At 40.0% G+C, this 18,506-nt stretch overlaps 1 protein-coding gene across 1 annotated transcript in view; it reads right to left on the reverse strand.

Annotated features, from left to right (window-relative positions):
• Positions 1 to 1,383: 1,383 nt before the first annotated feature.
• The window catches only part of LOC121673497 (exportin-1), a 34,956-nt gene continuing 17,833 nt past the window's right edge, over positions 1,384 to 18,506 (reverse strand). Inside the window, exons 6-26 of the mRNA XM_042046830.1 lie at positions 16,693 to 16,754; positions 16,569 to 16,613; positions 16,300 to 16,481; positions 15,779 to 15,827; positions 15,568 to 15,687; positions 15,337 to 15,465; positions 14,582 to 14,740; positions 12,013 to 12,210; positions 11,300 to 11,438; positions 9,820 to 10,001; positions 8,841 to 8,997; positions 8,571 to 8,734; positions 7,855 to 7,989; positions 6,804 to 6,987; positions 5,663 to 5,769; positions 5,113 to 5,307; positions 4,487 to 4,655; positions 3,606 to 3,740; positions 3,329 to 3,488; positions 3,154 to 3,250; positions 1,384 to 2,439 (exon numbers count right to left, since the gene is read on the reverse strand). Of these exons, the coding sequence (XP_041902764.1) occupies positions 2,293 to 2,439; positions 3,154 to 3,250; positions 3,329 to 3,488; positions 3,606 to 3,740; positions 4,487 to 4,655; positions 5,113 to 5,307; positions 5,663 to 5,769; positions 6,804 to 6,987; positions 7,855 to 7,989; positions 8,571 to 8,734; positions 8,841 to 8,997; positions 9,820 to 10,001; positions 11,300 to 11,438; positions 12,013 to 12,210; positions 14,582 to 14,740; positions 15,337 to 15,465; positions 15,568 to 15,687; positions 15,779 to 15,827; positions 16,300 to 16,481; positions 16,569 to 16,613; positions 16,693 to 16,754 (2,915 nt within the window). The 3' untranslated portion in view covers positions 1,384 to 2,292. The remainder of the gene's footprint in view (positions 2,440 to 3,153; positions 3,251 to 3,328; positions 3,489 to 3,605; positions 3,741 to 4,486; positions 4,656 to 5,112; positions 5,308 to 5,662; positions 5,770 to 6,803; positions 6,988 to 7,854; positions 7,990 to 8,570; positions 8,735 to 8,840; positions 8,998 to 9,819; positions 10,002 to 11,299; positions 11,439 to 12,012; positions 12,211 to 14,581; positions 14,741 to 15,336; positions 15,466 to 15,567; positions 15,688 to 15,778; positions 15,828 to 16,299; positions 16,482 to 16,568; positions 16,614 to 16,692; positions 16,755 to 18,506) is intronic.

An 18,506-nucleotide genomic window follows, 5' to 3' on the forward strand; every position in this document is an offset into this window, starting at 1 on the left:
CTCAGACTAACTTGAACCTTTGAGGAAGGAAGGAAGGTGCATAAATGCATAGGTGTATATTTTTGTTCAGAACTGTTCTGAATGCAGAGTTAATGCCACTGCACATGAGAACCAATTCAGTGTTCAGCTCTGTGACTCACGGGATGGGATCGGCCATCCCACTAGTGGTGGGATTTATTTCCATTTTAATAACCTTTTCTTACTGCTCTGCACTGCACAGCTTTTGGTAATCTGCAGCTCTAATGCTGTGACTCAGCCTGGTCACAAGCCATTTCATGTCCTTTCCAGACGTGTCCTTTAACAGGACTTCAACTGTTGCACTTTAAACTGCCCAAGAAAGACAATATGTCTTGGCAGGGTGGAGCAGAAAGCTCCACGTTGATGGGAAGACATGAAAAAGCTGGAACTTGGAGCTTTAAGGAGAGTAAGAAACGAGTGTTGTTACTCTGGCAGTAATTAAGAGTTTTGGAAGGCTGTACGCAGTTGCAGCCATTAGGGTTTGAGGAACCTCTCCAAGCAGTGCCAGCTCACAGTGACACTGCCCAAGGCCCTTCCTGTGGGAGCAGCTGAGCGTTGCCAGGGCTGACCACGCAAAACGAACAGAGAGATGCTCACAGACACAAAGGGGCCGACACTTCAGCCTGGGAACATTCTGGGCACAGCTACATCCTACAGGAACACCGCTAACTCATGCACTTCTACTTCAAAAGGAACACACAGCACAAGGTTAATAACTACAGTACCCAAACGGACACACAACACCCCCGCGCCTGCCTGGCCTCCTGTTACAGCTCTCTGAGAATGGCTACACTTCCTCCAAGTAACAACCTGGAGACTGGACACCAAATCCATGGAGAAACTTTGGGAGAGCTCGACACCAACTCAGAGAACAGAGACAAGACATGACAGAGATAGGGAAGCCAAGACTGTACACAACCGTAGTGTTCATACTGCTTCATAAATCTGTGAAAATCATTTAACTACAAAACTTTAGGTAGAAAAATAACCGTAGATCTTGTCTACACATGTTATTAACATGGACTATAATTAACTGCTTCGTCAAGATACAGTGCAATACCTCTTTGAAATAAATTGCAAAGAGTCCAGAGAGAGAAAGAGCAAGAGTACCTTATTCCTGGCATTTTATAGTAACGTGGTATGGAATAGTTATCCATGGAGGTAAGTCAGAACAGCTACTGTACTTCCAAATGGAACCCAACTTAGTTCATGGTAACTTCAAGCACAGCCAAAGTCCTTGAGATGAGGCAAGCCAGAAGCAAGTTATCTAGACCTCAAGGAACTTTTCCTACGCCTTCAAATACAAATCTTAAATATGATCACAGCATTTTCATCCAATAAAAGAATAAGCCAAAGAAAGAAAAATAAATGTAAACCAAGTTTATTTTGCTCTTAAGTAGTGTTCTTTAAGCACTACAGCATGGTAAACAATGTAAATTAGTATAAGTCATCTCAAAAGCCAGTTTTTTTTTTTTTTTTTATTTTATGAGTTGTTAAAAAGATGCAGCCTATTCTAACAGGATAAATATTTTAACCATTTCACTTCGAGTTAATGAAGGCTCACAAATGAGCAACACTCCTCATTGAGGAAAACAAAAAGCTGTTGTCGACAAAGCGACAGCACACACACAAAAACAAAAGAACTGTGTAAAAATAACTAACTGTACTGTGTTCCCATACTCTTTAGAAGTTGCTTTACAATGGGATGATATGCACATGATCTTGCTGCAAACTTGCCATACAACTTGCAAATACACGTAGCCTATAGCCTTACCACTCAGTCCAGAAAGCTGCTAACTGATCAGAACAAACGCAGCACTAGAATCCTCTGCTTAACAATTAATTCAATCTGCTTTACTCTTTACCTTTTCTCCTAGACTGCAGGACAGACTAGAAAGAAAATTACTCCGAATTAAAAATTGATACTCTTACAGGAAATTGTATTATTTTGCCATATAGTCTTTTACAAGTTACGTTTTGCCTATTTTCCCCTTAGCCACAAAATGGGCATGAAGTAATTACTTTGAAAATGCCTTAATTTTCAACTTCATGCAAATCTAAATAAAGATGACCAAACAAAAGCTTAAACAATGGAAGGATATTTCACAGAAAATTTCTTATACAAAAAACACATAAGAAAAAGGGCCACTAGGTGACATTTTAATTTACAAATTGGCATCATTTTGGTCAACAAATATCCAAGTGCTGTTTTCTTCTATCACAACAAAGTAGCTGTACAGAAAGAAAACTGCAAAACTTGTTTTATTTTTGTTTTTAATCGCACATCTCCTCAGGAATTTCATGTGGATTAAGGATGCCAGGTACAGACATCTGAAGTTTATGCTTCTCCTCTTGAGCCTGCCGAAGGGCTGTTTCTCTCTCCTCCAAGAACAAGTCTGATGTGTCTTCACCTGCAAATTCCTGGGATAATTCACATAAAAACATTAGTTTATTGTCAAATGCTTTAGGCAGAGTCATAGCTTCCAAAATTACACAGTAAACATCTTCCCTTCCTGTTCCCTGACAGGCTACTTGCATGGTTTTCTGTTCCTACGGTCACAATTAAAATAAAGCAATACTGAAAGATGTTCACCGTGTGTTACAGAACAGGATGCCACAGTAACCCAGCATCTGGAGTGTATCACCATTAAAGCAGAATCATTACATTTCTAAAATACCTGACAATTGCAGTCTCAGAACTAATTAACAAACTATTCCCTACAAATCTTGGACTTCCAGCATCCTTAGGAAAATAAAGGCATAGCATTGGTGGAGCGAATTTCAAAACTGGTCCCAATTCCAAGCAGAATGAAAAAAAGCTGGTTAAAAACCAACTTATTTCCCATTAGATTTCATTTTGCAGTTGTCCTAAGACATAAGGATTGTGTGCACAATGTAAAACACAAGCAATGATGTTCAGGTCCAATTTATGAAATTAAATCCCAGTGAAGCAGGTTCCATGAACACCACTCAAGTCACACAAGCCACTGGACAGAGTTCTCACTGCATTTTAAAAAGATGCAAAATAACTTGTATTTCTCAAACAAACACTGACTCCACACTGTCAAAAAGCTTTCCAACAATACCTTGCTGAAAACTGTTTTTAATTTCTTGAGAAAAGCACACCCAACATACCTTGATTTGGACCAGGAAATCCCTTAGGTGTTCCTTGAAGGCAGGAATATCCTGGTTTAAACTGAAGAGTCCTGTTACGAACAGCTTAACCTGGGCACTAACAGCAAACACATCAGTTAGAATTCTGAGAGGTAAGAACCCACTGAGAAGCATTACTAAATCATGCCAGACTTACTCTTGCAGGTGAGGAAATGCAGATTTGAGGAGATTAGCCACGTACTCCTGAATAAACATTTGGTTGTTCACTGGATTTCCAGGATTTAAAGGAGTACTTATTTTTCCCTCTTCTACCAAGTTGAACATGTACGCAAGGATTGACGCATGCATTGTCAAACCTGCAAAGATCAAAGTCAGACACACGCAGTTGTTATTCAGAACAGGACGTGTTACATTATTTTGATGTTCAAAGGGATGGTTTCCATCACCTGCCTCACACGCAGGCACATTCTCACCTGCAGTGTGCGAGGTGTCTGTGACCACGGAGAAGATGTGCTGGAGGATATCGCAGAAATACGTCTGATAGAAACTCTGGGCAGCGGTCTCCTCCTGTGCAACGTTCTGTAGCAGGGTATAAAGGATCTGAAGTCCTGCAAAAACAGGCACGAAGAAAGTGACCAAGAGAACAATATTCAAAGAGCTGGGAGATTTTGACCTTTTCCAAAACAACGTGAATATCCCAAGAAATCCTGACGGGCGGCAGGATGCCCAGCATGGCACGTGATGGCTTTGTGAGGCAGTGCCCCAGGCTGGCACTAGAGAGCACTGCCTCCCAGACACAGCACGCCCCTTTGGCTTCATTATCATACTATTAGCATAGCATTAGCCTAAAGAGCCAATCACACCACTTGATGAGCAAAACCCTCTATCCAGATAAGTGTTGGCTAATTAAACAAGGAAAGGTGTTTTAATGTTTAGATTTAAATGGAAACTTTAGTTACTTGACTTGGTGTAATACAACTGAACAACATCTTTTCTCCCCATCCCAAATGGCTAAAACAATCAGTGGCTTCTCAGTTTTTTCGTGACACCATTTTGAGCTGGTGCACCCATTCCGCCATTTCAGAAGAGTGCCAATGCTCGCATGGCAAAGAAAGCAAGTAGAAGCTGTAATAGTGCTCTCTTCCAGCTACCGGAATGAAACAACAACCAAACATCTCAGCCCATCCATGGATACCTGGCTGACACCTTGAAGCTGAGACAGAGGAATTCTATCCTTGTGCAAATGCAGTACAGAATCATGTCAACAATATGCTAAGTTTGATTAAAGAAAAGGAAGAAAAAGAACACCATTCTACCAGAAAATCTCTGATCTGTATTAAACACTTCCATTTACCTGTGTCTGCAACATTTCTCATCGTGTGTTTGAAAGCCCAAATAATAGAATCCAGGACAAGTTTGAACTGTGCAGGTGGAATGGCCAGGAAGGCTGGGAAGCAGTGAGAATTTACAGCTTGGAGTAGCAAGAAGAAGTTTGTTCTATGTTCAGGATATTCTTCAAAGTCCTTGAAGGGAAAGAGGGGAAAAAAGCCAAGTCTCCTTAAGTTCCATCTTAACATCTTCCACTAAACAGAGCAAGTCAGTAAATACTGCACACTTAGCGAGGAAATACTCAACATGACTTATCACTAGTAGTGTTCTTACACTTTAAATATTTATCAATTTTAGCAGTTACATGTCCTACACTGACATGTGACTTCTGCTTCCAGAAGTGCAACACTCTGAGGCCCCAGCAGAATTACTAATGGCTGAAACCAGGAACTAACCAGAGAAGTTTAAGGCAGTTTAAGACATCCACCTAGACAGCTCAATTATAAAACAAGTACGCTCATTTGAGTCGAAATTTCATCAAGTGCCACAAATGTGCTCTGACTGGCAAAAAACCAGATGAATCACAAGATCCCATGTGTTGTAGTGATGTTCAGAGGGAGATGTCTTATCCCAGGTTTTAAATATAAATACCTTGTTGATCATGTTTAATGTGCACTCAAAAACAGCATCGAAGATCTGAGGTATTTCAGCAGTGATGTGTCCCCCCAGCTTGTTGACAATGATAGCCATGGTACTGAGCACCTCGGGCTCCCGAGCGGCCGGCACGTTCCGCTGGTAGTCAATGAGAACTGCATCCAACAACGGAGGAACAAAGTTTTCAGCTACCTGGTTGGAAGAGTAAGCCAGGTTATAGCAGTGCAGCTACTGAGCCAAGTCTCCAGCACAGTTTGTAGCCAAGTTCCTCCTTTAGTTACAGGTGACACTTTTCCTAAGGAAGCTGAAATAGGTTCCCATCCTCTCTCTCCATCTTAAATCTCCTTGGCTCCCTTTAAGATTACTCTCAGCTAAAATTAACTGAAGTATCTCAAACACTGCTCAGGCTTACATCTTATAATTCCACTTCCTCCATTATATTTTACACACCACCTGAAGCGAATTCCTGTGACCAACAACTGAACGCAAACCAGAGTTCTTCCCAATTCTGCCTTAGAAGTTATTTGTATAAAATACATCCACTTACCATCTGCGGATCATTGGACCTGCTCACCCAACCAGAAATTAATTTTAAGGTTTCCCTTTTTACAGTCCTCATACTTCTAATCAAGGGCTGCTTTGTTACCATTTCACCTGGAAAATTTTAAAGCTTCAGTTAATTGTGTGAGGTCTCAAAAAAACCAAACAACTCCCCCCCCCCCCCCCCAAATTAACTCGATATTAACAAAACAGAGAATGCTTGATTTTTATATCTGAATTGCAAAGACTATTAAAGACCTCCTTTGCCTTTAATCTTTGCCAGTTGTAAAAACGTTCTCCGTAATCACAGCAGTTGCTGCTCGAGGAGTTCACCAGGCCCACAGCCCCAGCAACCGCTTCCTCAACTTCACTGTGTCTGGCAACGATAAATTCTGGCCATTAGATCAGCTGAATGAAAAGTTACTGATTTCTCAGCCAGTTTTAGTCTGAATTCTGAGAAGCTACTTCAAGGTAAACCAGCTGCACAGGTACCAAGCTGCATTTAACATTCCAGTTTCCAGGTACATCTTGTGCACTGGCCAGAAAACTGGGCACAGCACAGAATTCAGCAACTGACTCATTTCATCTCGAAACGAACTACTGCAGAAGCACATTCCACTGAGATGCCACAGGCCCTAAGTTAGCTGGTAAAAATAGGGGAGGTAATTGAGAATTCCTTCTGTGACTGCAAGCCTGGTTTACCATGACTTTCAGGGATCTTCACTCATTACATTTCTGCAATACAGCCTTGTAGCAGCACAGTCTCATCTCAAAACCCTGCTGACATCTTCTGAAGGAATGAATGAGATCCTATTTACAGACAGTCCTTTAACACTCAAAACCAGGGTTAGCTACAAGACCACAGGCTACAACTGCATCTCAGCAAGATGCCTATTAATTCTAAGTAAGCATCTCTGGGGTTCTGCATTCTCCTAAACTTGCTCATTCATAGATATTTCCTCCTCCCTCTAAAGCTGGGAGTTTTTTATTTGAATACAACATCTGTGAACAAAAAAAGATTTAAGTGAGCACCTTCAGTCCTTCTCCACTTTCCCAAACAGTAAAATTAATCTAACTGGGATGTACTCTGAAACCTAATGGCAGACATTGCCAACCCCCATTTTCAGGAAGAACATGGAATTTCTTACCATTAGCCTGAATAGCTGCAGAAATATTTTCACTTAGGCACTTGTACACATTCAGCATATCTAAATAAATTCTTCCAAGCTGAATCACAAAGGGGTGGCCAACTGCTTTACACGCTCTTACATTGGTTTTCAGAATGCTACCAAGCTGCTTAACTGTTTCAGGATCCTTTAGAATATCAACATTCTGTGAAAAAAATTAGAGTTCATTGTGGTTAGTGAATACAACCACCCTTTGGCTTACACTATAAAAGGCTACGTTTAAACTATTTATTTTATACACTGCCTTAAAGAACAGATCGCTCAAATTTATGGACTTTTTATAGAGATCCTGTGGTTTATTTCATGGCATTTACCACTACCTCCAACAGAGGCAGGATAAAACTTCATTTCACTCTACTTTTCTGCTGAAGTGTTTTTGCTGCAGTGGTACAAGCATTACTCTCGTTAGAGAAAGACAAAAAACTAAGGAGATGAAGAAGTTAAAAACAGATAGAAGGGGTCCAAAGGAAATGCAGCATGTTCTTGAGAGAAGTCAGGGTAGGAAAAGTAACTCAAGCTTGCTTAAGTTTCAAGTCCTTTAATTAGATTAACTGCAAATGGATTGTCTCTTGTGAAGTGCAAGACTTGTAGAGAAAGATAAAAGTATTTTCAAAAGACTGAAAGAAATAGAAGATAAAAGTAGGAAAAGATGTACTTTAAGAGAATGGTGGGAGAAGAAAGGAAGAACAGTGAACAGTATTTTTAGCATTTTAACTTTTCTGTTACCCAAAAGCCAAGTGAAAGGGAGGCATTAGAAAAATCTACTGAAATAAATACTGTACAGTAACAGACTGTACTTTAAAGCAGATTTAAACAAATATTTATTTTGTCATTTAAGTCTCCTCTCTCAAAACAACATTTTTACTGTCATGTCACTCTCTGTCTTAGCCATTATGTAATGAAGTCCAGCCCAGCTCCGTGCACTTACTGTGAAAAATCCAACCAGGGGAGGGCAGACATTTAGCAGGGTTTTAGACCTGAGCACCAAACACATCAAAATGTATGAGCTCACCTTTGTTGCCTGCTGAATGATGCTGTCCCACACCTGGTTAGGCAACAACATGTACTTTTCTATCAGATGCTCCTGCACAGTCTGGTCTGTCTGTGCCCCAATCATGTATCCAACTGCTTCATAAAATGTGTGCACCTGATGGGAACAGCAACACCATGAACACAGAGATTAAAAAGGACCAAGGAAAAATTCTGTTTTACCAGAGCTATGCACTGGCTCCCATCAATCCTGGAAATATCTTTTTCCACATGCCAGATCCACTCTACCTGAACTTTCAGTACATTAGTGCAGGTGCAGACTACTCTCATGTCATGAGCCATGCCCTTCCCAGACAGATTTCCCCCTCCTTGTATAGAAAGGACTGGATTTTGGATCTTCCCTTTTTGAACTGTTCCTCACCCCCTCCTTCACAAATACAAGAGCTGCAGGTTAGAGTAGGATATTGCTCTTTCTCAAAGCAGAATCACCAAGTTACACTCAGTGTCTTCTTTCTTGAAGGCATTCCAGAAATCAAAATTTCAACTAAATGTACTTTAATTCTCCTTCCAAACACTCCAACTGTGATCTCAGCAATGCAACTTGATCATGGTATTTATACCCTGACACTGTCCCTAACAAAAACTGAAGAATACAATTCAACCCCTGCAAAACATTTCCCCAGGAAGGAACTCTGCATTAATCTTCAGGGATTATCCACAACCCCAAATCGAACCTACCTGTTGTGGCTGAAGGTCACAGATGATTGTGTTAATATTGTTCAGGATTTCATCAATAAATGGCATGACCTCTCCCACCTGAACTTGGACAAAGTGCCGGCGGCATTTTTGTGCTATTTTTATGAAGGTATCACAAGCCATGTCCTGGACGCCATCGTGGGTTTCTAAATGAAATCAAGGCAGTTACTGCGTTGTATTTTTTCCCCCTCCACGTATAGGCATCTTTTTTTTAATAATTAAAACAGCAAATTAAAAAAAGCAGATAATTACCATGCATAAATTCAAACAGCTTGTTGACTACTGTCTTCAAAAATTTCCAGTGAGCTCTCAAAAACCGTGGGTATTGACCTACTATATACATTATATTTGATGCGATAATGGCTTTGTTGTCCTTTCCTCGCTTTTGTTCACAGAGTCCCAGGAGATCCTACAACACAACAGATTCTTAGTTTCCTCTTCAAGTTTGTCCAGTTCCATTAAAAGCATTGCAAGCATAACATCCTATAAGCAGCTGTATTAAAGATGGTTGCCACAGTCAAACTCAAAATCCAAATAAAGAAATAAAAACCCACACAAGTGGGTTAAGATTGGGGCAATGCAATCATTTAAGCTTCATCCAAACCCTGACCACTGTTTTAAACTAAGGAATCTCCATTTAAAATTATAACTAAGGATTCCTGCAGGGGGAGTTCAACAAGCCTTATAGTACCCAATACTGCCTGAGTAGCTGATAGATAAAAACTCAGACTCCACATCATATAGAAGAAATTAAACTACATCTGCTGTATGACTTACAACTACATATTCTGTAAGAATCTTTGTATAACTTGTTGAAGCCCATTACTCTTGTAAAGATATTATCCACCTATTAATCAAACTGAGTTTAATCAATGAATATAGAGATACAGCAAAAGAGCAAGGTGCTGGGCTAGTTACAATCAAAGGTTACTTTGCCACTCTGCTGTATTTCATAAGCAATCCCTTTCCATCTCTTCTGCATCCCCAAAGAACACATTTCATCATAAACTAAATTTTATTTGATGAAAAGGTTACTTGGATCAATGCTTTGTTCATAGCTAACTTATTCGTCACCCCTAAATGCAGGATGTAAGATTTCCCATTAATTCATTCTTATCCCCCTGCACCCACCAAGGCATCTTTCTAAGATCACAGAGCAGTATTTCTGCAAACTTGGTTTCTTCAGCATAAACTGAAGTGTGACCAAGCTGTTAGTTCTGCCCCACCATACCTTAATTACTGTAACCAGGAATCTCTTTTCATCTTCTTCGTGCATGGCACCGCTGATGGAGCCGATAGCCCAGCACAGGGTGTTCAGATTTTTCCACGACCACTCAGTGCCATTCACTTGATTGTGAAGCTTTTCAGTCATAATTCGTTCCGTGTCTGCATAATCCAGATGCGTGAGATAAACTGAAAGATATCAACATGGAACATTTTAAAGCAGCAGCCTGGATCTCAACTCCATAAGCAGTTACATAAAAACCCACTGAAGCTGTCAGGTAAAAGTGTAATGTTTCCTGCCTGAAGTCATGACAGCATGAAGTAATAACTGAGGCAGAAATTTGTTACAATTATTTTAAAGATGGACCACAAATTTTATTGAGAATTTATGTTCTAAGGGATCTCAGCAAAACATCACATGCAGGTGATGTGGAAAGTCTAAATCAATGCATGTCCCACGTAATGCCAAGGCAAATGATTATCAAAAGGCATCTGTACTGATGGTCTGTAGGGAATATGGGATTGGCTGCCTTTGGGGACATTATACAGTGTGTAAGCCCATGCATTTTCTTCAGCTCTGTAGTTTAGTGTCACCACATTTGCTGCTTGCAATAACCCACGATTAAAGTGGAGCTGGTGCTCCTGAACAGGTCTAGGTGGAAGATTCAGGTATCACAACTCAGTCACTTGCATCAGCCCTTAATAGGATTAGCGTCTCCAATATAAAACTCTAAATCCCAGCAAGTCAAGAGCAATTTAAGGCCAGGTTCAGAAATAGATTTTTACTGTACCACAGAATACAGCTTCCACCACATTCTCCCCCTTTTTTGCCAAGTGAATCTTATAGGTAATACATAAAACATAAGCAAGAAAAACCTGACCTGCATTTTCATATAAATAATCCTGTATCTGGCAACACAACCTAGGCTCAGGACACGCAGTAATTGTTTCATAAAACAAAAATGTTTTGCAAATGCATTAGAACAATTAATTTAACACTGGCTATACCTACATCACAAGTAGAAAGGTGAGAATAAAAATACCCACATACACTTTGCATCTCACAAGCTTTCCAATACACACATTCCTAGTGCATAAACCTGTTGCTAAACACTCAGTGTTCCCATCTGCATTTGATAAAATAAATTGATTATTGAAGGTCTAATGTCCTAAAAAAATCTGACAACTCTACTTCCTTTGCTCCCTCAAGTTACAATTAGGACTCTCACTATTTTTTCCTGCCTCAAAAAACTCGTTATCACTGCAATACCTAAGGACAAAAATTAAGTAGTGTATTACACCAGGTTATAACACACTACATGCCTCAAACAGGAAACTTCAGAGCAGCCACTGCCTTCTCCCTTTCCAGTCTGTGTAGTACACCTTGCTGATAACCCTTTTACCCACACAACAATTCAGATCCTAAGACAACACACTGATGCAGCTGCACAGACCCACAGCACACAAGCTGCAGCCAGTTCACTTACCCAACGTTTCTCTCATATTTTTATACAAGTTTATGGAATCCGTATCCTTCATGAATTCCCGAACTACCTCCCCTTGATCATTTTCCACAACCAGGACTTCTTCAGGCTTGGCCATGCGGCTGACCATGAGCAATCGAACCTGGGGGAAGTTAAAACTCCATCAAACTGCAACACCAACACTCTCCCAGCTCCACAAGTGTCTCCAGAGCACTCTGCTCAGGCAGCCTCAACCACAGGAAGGTTATATCCAGCTATACAGAAATGCCAACTAACAAGCCATTAAGGAGAGAGCCTGCTGACTTCTCTCCCTCCAATGATCAAGCTGAGTACTTTAAAAAAAACCCAACCTATGCAGTGTTTATACTTTCCAGAGCTTCAAAATGCTTATGTCATATTCGGGGTCTTTTAAAGACCTCTGTTCCCAAACACAGAGGTTTTCCTCCAACTCTAACGCTCCAGCCTTTCTGTTTACAGAAACTGTTCAATACAGATTTATTTTTAAATTAAGTACCTTAAAAAAGCTGAAACAGCACATTAATACTCTTATTATATACTAGTATCATCTTAAAGTATTTTCACATTGATTATGTAACTAGAGTTGAATCAACCATCAACTAAGGTAAGTTCTTATGTCACTCCTTACATGAAGCAAAATCTCTAATTCACAAACAGCATCTGAATCTTTACAGTGCCTTCACTTGAACATGGCTTACCTTGGACAAAACAGGCAAATAAAGCTGTCTCCTGGGAGGAACATCGAAGTGTTGACTCCCCGAAAGCAGTGGAGAAGCAGACGTTGAGAATGGACTTTCCCTGTAGAGCTCAGCAGCTAAATGGTTCCAATACTCCAGACAAATCTTGAAAATTTCAGTTTCTTCAACTTCTGACACCAACAGCATGTAATGAAGAGCCTGGAAAACAGTGGTTTAAACATCCAATTACTGAGTGTATCTGCAGGTCAAACCACATTGCTTCAAGTTCAGTTATCCAAGTCCTGACAAAATGCCAAATTAATCTCAGAGTTTGGAAAAAGAGGCATTAACATTGCAATGACATTACTTACAAGTCAGAGTTGTGACTGGCAGAGCAACTAAAAACCAAGGACTCCTGTCAATTATTGTTATTTTCAAAGTCCGTATGAATTCTTAAAACTGAAATAGCCTAAAGACATCTTCAAAAATGCCATCACCAAACCAGCCTGTTTGTAAATTATCAAACCCACAGCCTCTGGAGCTTCTGCAAGGCATTTTCAGAACCTCAAAAAACCCTCATCAGCTGGTGTCAGTGATTGCTGTTCTCAAGACTATTGCTGCTGCTTTGTTCTGGATCCTTTGACCCTGGAATACTGCTCCTTTGCTTTCCACAGAAGTCATCTACCAGAACATTTTCAACTTCTTTCCTGACAGAACAGCCAGAGCAGGCTGAGCAGGGAAAGCCACTGATGCAATTCTGACAAGCTCAGATACCAACCAGAGAAATTAAAACTACACAGACAAACCTCTTTTGCCTAAGCTTATTATGCAGTCCCTGGTGAAAGATATCAAAGCAATTGCCCATTAGTGAACAAACAGAATGAAATTATAAAATCTGAGGATATTTTCATAGCTTGGGCACTACAACAACTTAGAGCATTTTAGAAGGTAAAGACCTGATTCAGCATCTCCACCTACAGTGTCAAAAGAGGGACTCAGAACAGCCATACATTAATCTTTACACATCAATTTCTCTTGGTAATTTCACTTAAAATAACTTTGTAGACTAGCAGAGGAATCTACATGAGATCCAATGAATCCATGGAACAATTTCAGGAGATCTGCTACATCCAAAGTACAGGAATTAACAGGTTAGAATGACACAGAGCTTTTTAAAGAAAAGCTGTGCCTAGGTTCTATTACACCAGAGCTTACAGAAGTTGAATTTGCAACCATTTTAGACAGGCATAAGAACTTCGTTGAACATTTCACCAATCTATCCATGACAAAGTCTTCAGAATCCAGTTTTGTAAATGCCTGTTTTACACAGGTCCTCCTAATACAGCCTCAGCGTAATAGAAACTTGAGCCTTGAGCTGTGCATCCCTGATTCCCAGTCATTTTGAAAGCTTACTACTTGCAAATTCAGGAATGATCTGGAACTGTTAACAGCTGCTCTATTGAAAATAAAGTGATACTCCTCTGAGTCCACCTTCTAAATGAGCTACAATTTAATATTTGCAGGCAATTTTATTTAAATGCCTTTTTTTTTGTAGAGGACTACCTCCAGAAGAAATATATTGAGAACACTGGCTGGAATACAGACTGGAATTCAGATGGACATGCTGGATTACAGCTAATCAACCTGCAAGATGCACTTCCCCCTCCCAATGGAATCTGGTCTCTAGGTTTAAAAATTGGGGTGGTGTTTTTTTCCCTGTCTCAGGGCAGTTCCTCAGCCTACAACCTCCAAACCTGCACAGGGCTTGATTCCGCACACAGAAAATGGTGCTTCAAGGGATATGGAGCCGCTTTCCTTCCTCTGGAGTGCAGCAGTAGCAAAAAAGTCACCATAGAATAGTTCAGTCCCAGCAAAATTCTTATTCACAATTAGAACAACACAACTGAAAATCCTAATTTGTGATCTACCCCCACTACAGCATGAAACTGTACCCTCAGTGTTTCAGCCTTTCCAACCCTTCATTCTTATCTGAATCTCCAGTAATTGCCACAGTCCCAGTGGTTTTACTGTCCCAGTCACTTGGTAGGGCTCTGCCACTGGCACACACAGTCTTTATTACACAGAAACAGACTTGTCCTTGAGGATTATTTAAAGCTTTTCAGGTGGGAAATGGCAAACTAGGCAAGAAGCCACATCAAGAAGGAGGAACTGGCCTACAGCATGTGCTCAAACCCTGCTCTGGATGCTCAGTGAAAACAGAGACTGATGAAAGTCACAGCAACACACCTCCTTCATGTGAGAGTTAAACAGAAACACGTAAACCCATGGAAGAAGAATATATCCGTTTACTTTGAAGCACTATTTGACACTTCCATGGAGGAACAAGTAAGAAGAGGGTGAGACAGAGTTAAGTTTTCAGACATTATACTGGTGAAGGATCACCGAAAGCAGAATGCCACTGAAGCACACCAGGAAACAAACACTTTGAAGGGGTTTTTCTATTTATGATTAGTTTTTTTCCTCTTACCCACTTCAAGTATAATGATCTAGAAATTACATTAGTATCACATCCTTTGAGCATGAGAACACACCTGCTACATTTTTAAACCAGATAAACCAAGCTACTTACCTCCATTAGTGTTTCCCTCAAATTTAACCTTTTTTCTATAAGCAGACCATGCTCCTTGAGGAACGTGCAGAGGAATAAACTGAGATTCTGAATGAAGTTCTGTTCATCATCTTTTCCATTCGAATACGCAAGTCGGATATTGGTATTTAAAGGAAGCATCTAACAAAAAGAACACAGACATCATCAAGAGCTTCCCTTTTTATACACAACAACTACTGTGTATTAACAAATATGTTGCTCGTTTTTTATGAAGAATCCCCAAGATAGACCAACATTGCCAAGACAAGGAAAGACTGTTAAAAAAACCCCTTCACCCATCCTCTTATGATATAAACACACTGAGGAAAGGACTCATGTACCTGAGTCTGAACTGCTCAGAGGGGAATCATCAAATTATATAAATTTGATGTATGGCTTTTTATGAAAATTTTTTCTACCTGTTCCAAAGATTAAAGAATAACTTGCAGAAGTTAGGTCAGTTTAGGTCTTGAGACACATAGTTCATGGTTCCCCATCAGACAGCCCAAGTGCTCAAAATATCTCCTAAATTAATCAAATCAATACAGCAGAAATACAGCTGCAATCAAGTTCAGAAAAGCACACTTGGCATCTTCTGATCAAGCCACAAATACCACCGAAGAACAACACTTCTCCTATCAAGAGCTCTATAATGAACATGAACCTGTCAACTCAACTAGGTTCTACAGAAATTGATTTTGTGATATGAAATACAAAGACTTCCGAAAACCATTTACCTGTTTTAACTGCATCATGGTCAGTGTAAAAAGTGTTACAAACTGTTCTTCATACTGGCTTACACTGACACCTGCAATCTCTGTGAGGCACTTCAAAGAGACATTTCGAAACATGGGAACATTTAAGAACTGTTGAGGGAAGAAAAAAATAACGAGTATTACAGAAGTGTTGTACAGCTTCTCCACAACTTGTATTTAAATTTAAGAGCTGTCATTTTTTTGCAAGAGTACCTTGTATATTAGTGTGCTGATTAACTTGGTCTCAAATATATATCCCAGAGGAATCCAGTTCAGAAATCGTAGCAAAGTTTCCAAAGTTGCATGGACTAAGGGAGCGTTTTGGGAGTTTTCCTGTAAATGACCATTTAGAGTTTATGACATTGTGACACTGCTAGGCACAAAGGGGGAATTTTGAAAACATAATTAAAGAAATATGACTTACCATCACAAACTGACACAGTTGAAATATCTGAGAGAATTCATTACACATGCTGTAAAAAAAAAAAAAAAAATTAAAACCGAAGCATTTCCACATTTCATAAATCAAAATATCTATGCTCACAGGACAGGTCCTGGAGACCTATGCCCATGGAGGCATTCAAAAGCCACCTGGCTTTTCCCCATTTTCATGGTAATAATGCATATTTTAAGTAGCTTGAAGCCTGTGCCTGCAAATTCTGCCTAAGAAAATACAATCAATCAATGCTGAATGCTGTGTTAAAAGGGTGGGAACCATCAGTCAACAGATGCTACTTGTAGCAAGGTACAAATCCCTGTGTGTACAAAATGAAGTTAGGGATCCCCTAGGAGTACTGCTTCAAAGAAAAATCAGTAACCCTCTTGGGCTCAGAAATGGAATTGCACAGCTGTAGGTGTTCACACAAAGGCTCCAAGTGAGAGCAACTATTTAGCAGCAAGCACAAAGTCTACTCTGATCATTAAGATTTAAACAGATATACTTGCCTGTCTTTCAAATGCTTAGCTTTTACTTGAGTAATCTGGCCACTGGAAAAATCAAACACTTCTTCACTCAGCAGTTTCAGGATCACCATGTTGTTCTGACAGAGGCTCTCGCTGGTCCTGCTGGCTCCCACAATATCGCTGATAAACGTCGGCCAGTGCTTCGGCCACTCCTGTTTCAGGATCTGCAAAGTGAGGCAGCCACACATGAGACACACAGCAAAGTCAGAGACTTTACCGTAAGGTTTAAAATGTTATGAACTCTGGCTTACCTGAACAAGAATCATATTCAGTTTCCCAATATACACCTTCTCTTTCTGGAGAAGAGAAGAGAAGAGTCAGGTTTTGCATAATACTCCCCCCTCCCTCACCCTTGCCTGAGAACCCTTCACTTACTTCTACACACGTTGGGTCAGATGAGGTCTTGATAATCAGGCCAACAACATATTTTTTAATACCTGCAGAAGATGTAGGAATTTATTTTCAGCTATGCCAGATATCACAGATGTAGCAATAAATATTTCTGAATTCAGATTCTTCATGTTTTTAAACAAGAAACACCTCTAAGGGTCAGATAAGCATGCATCAGTGAGCATCCTTCTTGTGTGTTACATGGGAAAAATTCACCTTTATCAGTCCCGACAGGGGATATTTCAGATGTACAAAAAGGCTTTACACCTAAACTATTTCAATAAACCAAAAGGAAAACACACTAAGGATTAGAGTGTCCTTGCAGTAGTTTGTACCAGATCGAAGTGAACTCAAAGAATAAACAGAACTTAACTAAGTGTGACTCCAGTTTCAAGGCCAAGTTTGCTAAACTGCACGGAAAGCTTTGACACATCACCTGCACTGCATGCAGAAGTTCAGAGATGCTCCAGTCTACTTAGGTGATCCATTTTAAAGACAGGAATTCCTAAACACAGCACTTCAAAGTCAAGCACTGTGCCAGAGCTTAGCAAAGCTTCCCCTGTGAAATCTTACAAGAACAGAACTTAAAACTTCATTCACTAATACAGCACAATTCATTTGAGTGTGAACCACTGTGCATTTATAGCACATATGGATGCCGTGAGTCCAGAAACTCTTAATAAATTCTACTTTATTGCTTTTTTTCTTCTTACATTGGCAATTGGCCAACCAGGGGCACAGAGTGTGTTTCTTCTACAAATGTTTTTGAATTATTTTAGCTTTCAGCTCTACCATAAAACAAAAAAAATCCCCAATCACTGTAGAAAGCCACACTGCCAAAAGTTTCATTTTGCCACCCAATCCTCAGCTCACTCCTAATTCCTAAATCCATGGAAACAATGACTTTCCAAGTGACAATATCCGTGTCTAAACCCATTCTGCACAAGAACACCTGACTCCCAGGAAAAGGCACGCACAGAGGGCCTGGAGTCACGACCCAGGCAACATTCCAAAAGTTCAGCCCTGAACCACGCTTCAAACCAGGCAAGTGTTTTCTTGTCATAAGGAAGTTTGAGAATTGGTGGATGCTTTACTATTCAAATTCATGAACCCAAAAATCTTGTTTCAATCATTTCTTCAACCAGACAAGTCAGCTGACTCACGCAGACAACATGCATATGTTGAAGACTTCAGAAGTTGTCACTTCAAGGAGAAGAATGTCTTCTGTTGCAGACATAATCCACAGCCTCTGTTCTAAGTTTTAAAACTTGTCTAAGACTCAGCCAAATTTAAGAATTTTTTTTTCATTTCAGGCTTAAGCAACAGGATTAAAGGGGACAGTTTATTAATTGCATCCTCGTGAAAACTGGAAAAACTAGATCCAGACTTTGAGCCATTAGATACATACTAGCCAGGAGCTGTTCTACAGGCAGTTCCAATTACAAGTGAACTATTCATATTCATCATCACCAACTGGGATCAATCCACATTACTCCAGGAGAATGGTCATTAATAAAGTATCACTGGGTAAGAGTTATTACCAAGCACTGGTCTGACATCATAGGCCTGGTCTGATATTTTAAACCTAAAACACACTCTTTGCTGAAACATTACAGTAATTCACAAATGAGATATGAAAGCCCCCAGAATAGTATGGAAATAGGTCTGCAGTGCCAGAAACTAAACTATTATAACCATCTGCCAAACCACTAAGGGAAGCCTACTGTTGCAACTCTTTGCGTTTCAAAAAGGAATTAAAAAGTTGTTCTTAGAGTTCCAACTGCAAATCCATGGTCTTT

The sequence above is a fragment of the Corvus kubaryi genome, unplaced genomic scaffold (genome assembly GCF_017639235.1).
Source record: "Corvus kubaryi isolate FWS band 111438036 unplaced genomic scaffold, C.kubaryi_AGA036_p1.0 65463, whole genome shotgun sequence".
NCBI classification, from domain to species: Eukaryota; Metazoa; Chordata; class Aves; order Passeriformes; family Corvidae; genus Corvus; species Corvus kubaryi.